The sequence below is a fragment of the Charadrius vociferus genome, unplaced genomic scaffold (assembly GCF_000708025.1).
Source record: "Charadrius vociferus isolate BGI_N301 unplaced genomic scaffold, ASM70802v2 scaffold67, whole genome shotgun sequence".
NCBI lineage: Eukaryota > Metazoa > Chordata > Aves > Charadriiformes > Charadriidae > Charadrius > Charadrius vociferus.
In genome coordinates, this window is record NW_009649485.1 from 2,319,800 (window position 1) to 2,325,960 (window position 6,161).

The window sequence follows — 6,161 nt, forward strand, 5'->3', positions numbered from 1 at the left end:
TGATCTGATCCGCTGTCAACATCAGACGTACTGGAATTCTACTCTGGCCTGCACAATGCTGTTCGAATACATGACCGGATGCTTCACATTGCACAGTTCCCACCCTGTGGCAATTCTACACTGTCATGGATGTGGTTGCTTTTCGCCCTGTGCTGCAGTCCCAGTATTGAGCAAGACTACTATATGAAAGGAACTAAAAAAACCATCAAGCTCCCCCAGATCATGCAGTACTTCCCATAATTTTTCCTTGCAGGTGCCAAAAAGGAGCCGATTCAGCAGGCCTGCCCCATTTTCAGGGCCAAGTAATTCCCACTCGTTCTATGACAAATCAAAATATAAAGTTTTATGCACTTACATCTAGTTTTTCCTATTATGAAAGCTGATTCCTGCTTCTAGAGTTATGTTCAAGCCAACTTTTTTTTTTAATTCTGAACTCAGAGTACAATTTAGGACTTATCAATGAAGTTAACCTGCTACGCTGGAAGGTTTCTATGGAACGTTTGTCCTTGCTATTTTGAACTCCCAGCAGAAAAGAGTTTACTCTTTTGTATTTCTTTAATTAAATCACAAACAGCCAAAGGCATTCTTTGCCCAGAGAAATAGCATTTAATTAATTACTGGTGTTCAGCAATTCATGTAGCCAATCTAAGGCACAGGCCAGGATTTGCTGTTACTCGCATTCCCCATGTACTTCAGTAGACTTTTTGCTCAAGAGATACTACTCAGCAGATTCATGTCTGGGAAGAGTTGCTGTTTACTTACGCTCCTTTTCAAAGAGTTCTCTAACTCCTGGTAAATCCTTTGCAGCTCCAAAATATTTGTAACCTCTGTTTCCAGGAACTTCTTTCCCTTCATGATCTAACATTTTTGGTCCAATCCGCTGGAAAATAAACAGAATTAATTGTTTAAAATTTTATTCCTCTTGCATCTTGTATTTCCTACTAGACTAAAGTATTGAGTAGTATTAAGTCGTATTTCTTACTAGATTAAAGGATTGAGAAAGGAGATTACGTTATACCAGGTCAAACAACCGCACAAGTAAAATGCCCCTATAGCTCTTTTCTATATACGTCTCTACTTTTACTACAAAGCACAGTTAAAACAACCATGCAAACCATAGGGTGCCCATGCCCGATTCACCTTGACAAAACACCCAAAACTGTCATTCTCTGTACTAGTGCATTCAGGTATCAGCAAACAAGCACTACTAAATCTGACGATAAGCATGCATTCGAGAGCTAGTCTCATTATTTCATTTTCAGCAGCAACGAGGTGAGCCAAGGGAAAACGCTTCTACGTACCAAGAGAGCACAGTACGGAAAACCTACACCTACTGATGGGTCAGACCATTGCTGCAAACTCTTATCAGGAAGGTAAGACCCCTTGAACCGGTGTTCCCAATTAGAAAGTCTGATTTGCTCATCATGGAAACAAGTATTTCTTCTAACGCAACCTAACTTTTTTAGGGGCTGAATAAAGTTCCTCTCTAATAAATGTTGGCCAAGTAATATGTGGTTAACTAAACATTGCACAGATTTTCCTTATTAATCAATTTACTTGTAAGCAAGAGAACCATGTAGTACAAAACAATCCAGACTTACAGCATAATCAGGCCCTCCTAGCTCCTTTATTCTGAATTCCCAGTGTCCCTTCTCCCTCAGAAGTTTGTTTATTTCATCATTCAGGTCCCGAATTCTGAATTCACCTAATCCAGCTGTTAGAGGGGGAAAAAAGGCAATAAATTAAACACCTTACTAGAAGCACCAGAGTAATTTCAGAATTTATGCAATGGAAACGGTATAGTTCACAAGAAATGTGATTTCTACTGTAACTGCCTAGGACTGGAGATTAAAAAAAAATAAAACATAATTAGAAAAATCTTACCATTTTGAATCTGTGCCACTTTCTTGGAAATTTCCCCAATGATCTAGGCAAGTAAGAACACAGAAGTAAATTTCTCAAAAAAAAGGCTAAAACAACCCCTAGAAAGGCCCGACTTCTAAGTTGGCTTTTTGATCTAGAAGATGGACCTGAGCCTATCAATTTCAAATATCAACACAGATTTTATTCAGACACAAATATAGTACCTCAGAAGCTTAAAACCCAAGGAAACGTTTTTACAGCGGTAAATGTGAGGAAGGCAGGAGCGTGTGAAGTACAGAGAAAGGCGGAGAGAAAACTGTGTTTGATCTACCGTAAGAGAAGACAAAAAGGGCATAACCTATTGCTGCCTTCAACTGCCTAGTGGAGGGTGCAGAGAAGACAGAGCCAGACTGTGAGAGGCGCACGACAAAGGGACAAGTAGCAACAAACACCACCTGGAATGAGGGAAATTCTGACTAAATTCAAGGGCAGGGGGGGAGCGAAAATCATTAAAAAGGTAATCAAACACTGGAACAGGGGCCCCAAAAAGCCGTGGAATCCAAATCCCCGAAGATATTAAAAAAATCAGTTGGACATGGCCCTGAGCAACTGGATGTGATAGGACATGTTTGAACACCATGGTGAACGACAGATATTAGTTGTTTAGCTTAAATAAGTAAATTTTAATTCGAATAAATTGCTAAGGGTTATAATATGGTGTAATTGATGCTGTTTGCCCAGCTTCACTTGGTGTGAGTAGCTAGATGTGCTGAAGCCTTTAGGCCACAACAGAGTTCACTATTTACAAATCTGTAAGCAAGCTGTCTAAATAAGAAATGCTAAAGTTCTACTTACTATAGAATTAGTGAAATCTATAGCTTGACATTACCTGACGTCTCCATTTCTCAGCTTTAGGCAATTCATTACACTCTGATGCAAGGAAAGGTCTTCGTTCCTGTTTGACAGAAAGCCACACACCACGACGTTTTAACCTAGCATCAATATGTTCACAGCATTTCATGCAAACTTTGTTACTTGATTAATCCTAAACTATGCTACCAAGCTCCAGTGCCTTCTGCTCCCACTAATTTTTAGTAAGTGGAAAACAATGATAGCTTAATTTGGCAGGGCAGAATATATCACAGAATATAAAAACCTATTTAAATCCACTTTGTTCAAAACAAAATCTGTCACCTGTTTTTTTCAAAGCACCCCACAATCCTCTCCAATACAAATAATGTTCCATTTAGGGCAGCTGAAGTACATCATTGCCGTTTACTAGCACCTAAATAAAATCCACTGTTTTCCAAGTAGCTATTAAGTTTAGGCCTTTCTTTCTCAATTCCTACCACCTAAATCATGTAACTTTTTTCCAAGATTATTTTGTTTTGAACTCTCTCAATGACAGTTTATCCAAAACATCATCTTCCCAACCTTCTTCCTTCCGTTGACTTGCTTACACAAACTAGCATTTCATCTGACCTCTATGACTCTGTGGAGGAATCCTTCACCACAGTACTTTCACAGCTCAGCCTTTTCTATATTAAAAAGCCTTCCTACACATAATATACCGGAACTCTATTCCATCTTCTTCTCTGGCTGCTGTTCATGGAATCTTTCCCACTACAGTTTCCCCAAACTGTTATTTTCCACTTTACTGTTTCATATTGCTCACACTCGTGTGTAAAACATCATTTCTTAACGTGCAAACATAGGACACCTCAGTTACTTTCCAGAATTCCTTTGTCAGTTACCCAAAATTAAAAATTATAAACCTGTAGAAAAAAACATTATTGAGAACACTCTGACCCCCACATAAATACTATCGCAATTTGAGTTATGATTCAGTGAAAAATGTACAGGAATATCCAGAGATAGCTGAGAATCAGTCTTTAAGGTTCTGTGTGGGTTTAGGATGATATTTCTCTCACTATAGTGGTGAGGTTTTTTAAATTATGAAGTTGCTAAGTCCTTTTTCTTTTTCAGTCTTACACCAATCAAAAAAACACAGCTGCACAACAGTGAAGACAATTACGAGATCCACAGCTATCATGTGTTGGGTTAATAACATGCCAACGTTACGTCTCATGCAAGCCTCGAGTTCAGTGATTCTGAAGACTGTTTCATGGGTACTGTTTTGTCAAAATACATTAACGAACAAGATTATGAGGATTTCTCTACCTCTTCTGGGAAGAAATCCAAACAAACCTTGTGATTACTCTCAGTAAAAATAAGTGTGTGTGAACCCATTTGTGTAAGTAGTTGCAGAAACTTCAGTCTCAAAAGTAATTTTTCACTTTCTGTCCAGCACACTGCCTCTATTTAAAGCATTATTGTCATTTGGTTTTGACTGTTCGGTTTTGTTTGGTTTTGATTGTTCAGGGTTTGTTTTTTTTTTTTAACTACTATATATTCTGCCTATGTTACATAAAAAAAATAAGTGATGTTAAATTTCATATTCTTCTCGGCAGAAGACATTCTATAGACATACATAAATTTTTAAATGGGTTGTTTAGTTAAGGAAATTCTCTTTGCCCCTTCTGTTTTGCATCGCTGTGAAATACAGTCCCTACTTCAGCTGCTTTCCAGACAACTAATGCCACACTCCTATAGGATACCTGTATGTGGCATATGACTTTCTAACAGCTGTCACGCAGCTCTGGACCTGGCTTGCATTCCACGCCTGATTAGAGCTAACAAAGCTTTAGTTTTTTCACATCATACCTTAACCTTTCCTTCCTCGAGCTGAGCTTGCCGAAACCTTGCCAAGGCCGTCCTAAAGAAAAGAAAGGAAGCAAGTTTACTTTTACAAATTTACCTTTCGCCAGGAGCAATTTCTGCTCTGGATGTTGATTATGGACTTAATTAAAATCTGTAGAAAACAAAGGCTACAACATAGTAATTGTCTAGCTCTTCCAGCTAGTGACTTTTTCAACACTAGAAATCCTCAGTGGTTAATTTCTGAGATAAATATAAATCCTGGTAAGCAGCTAATTAATTTTTCTGGTTTGTTTCAGCATGTTAGATATTAGCAGCAAAAGAACATCAGCAAGTTCTAAGCACAAGCATAAAGTTTACATAGTTTAGCAAGGGATACATCAAAAAGCAAACAAAACTCAGGAGAAAAAAAAAGCTTCAGTAAGGAAAGCAGCAGTCAGTATGTTACCAGAATCTTTTGAGTCTCTCACAACTGAGCAGAGACTACACTGACTACAGGTTTTTAATACACAGTTTTACTTATTTACTAGACATTTAATAATTACATTAAAAAGCACAAAACAATTGAGAAAGCATTTAATACCTTTGATAGCATGCCTATACCCTGCATCTAAGCCAGTTATCTAGGCTATATCTGCTGTTTAGAGGCATTTCCAAAAAGAAAATCACACCATCCGATCCAGGTGCCCTGGATGGTATCCCTGTGAGAGAGCACTTAGCAACGTATCAGAGAGCTGTAGTCTCTTCAGCCTCTCTCTCAGGCACTATTACAAGCTCAGAATGTATTTCAGGAAAAAGAACAAACATGAGACAAATCATAGGTTCACAGAATGGTTAGAGTTGGAAGGGACCTTTAAAGGCCATCCAGTCCCACCCCCTGCCCTGGGCAGGGCCACCTCCCCCCAGCCCAGGTTGCTCCAAGCCCCGTCCAACCTGGCCTTGAACACCTCCAGGGATGGGGCAGCCACAGCTTCTCGGGGCAACCTGCCCCAGGGGCTCACCACCCGCACAGGGAAGAATTCCTAATATCTAGAATCTAAATCTCCCCTCTTTTAGTTTAAAACTGTTCCCCTTCATCCTATGGCTCCCCTACCTGATCAAGAGTCCCTCCCCAGCTTTTCTATAGCCCCCTTTAGGCACTGGAAGGGGCTCTGAGGTCTCCCCGCAGCCTTCTCTTCTCCAGGCTGAACCCCCCCAACTCTCCCAGCCTCTCCTCCCAGCAGAGGGGCTCCAGCCCCCGCAGCATCTCTGTGGCCTCCACTGACCCTGCTCCAACAGGTCCTTACGAAGTTGGGGGCCCCAGAATTAGACACAGAACTCCACGGGGAGCGTCCCCAGAGCGGAGCAGAGGGGCAGAATCCCCTCCCTCGCCCTGCTGGCCACGCCGCCGGGGACGCAGCCCAGGACACCGGTGGCTTTCCGGGCTGGGAGAGCCTCTAGTCCAGCAGTTCTAAACATGCCATCTGCAAACATTTTTCAAAAGTACTCAAGAAAACCAATACAAAAGCAAGTCTGTGAAAAAAACACCGGGTTTAGCCGGTCCCAAGCAAGAAGAATTATACTACAGCTGACAGGTTCTT

General features: G+C 40.6%; 1 protein-coding gene across 1 annotated transcript in view; it reads right to left on the reverse strand.

The window, feature by feature from the left end:
* The window catches only part of ISY1 (ISY1 splicing factor homolog (S. cerevisiae)), a 14,201-nt gene that overhangs the window by 5,952 nt on the left and 2,088 nt on the right, over positions 1–6,161 (reverse strand). Inside the window, exons 2-6 of the mRNA XM_009889957.1 lie at positions 4,588–4,639; positions 2,753–2,818; positions 1,885–1,927; positions 1,602–1,714; positions 763–880 (exon numbers count right to left, since the gene is read on the reverse strand). Of these exons, the coding sequence (XP_009888259.1) occupies positions 763–880; positions 1,602–1,714; positions 1,885–1,927; positions 2,753–2,818; positions 4,588–4,639 (392 nt within the window). The remainder of the gene's footprint in view (positions 1–762; positions 881–1,601; positions 1,715–1,884; positions 1,928–2,752; positions 2,819–4,587; positions 4,640–6,161) is intronic.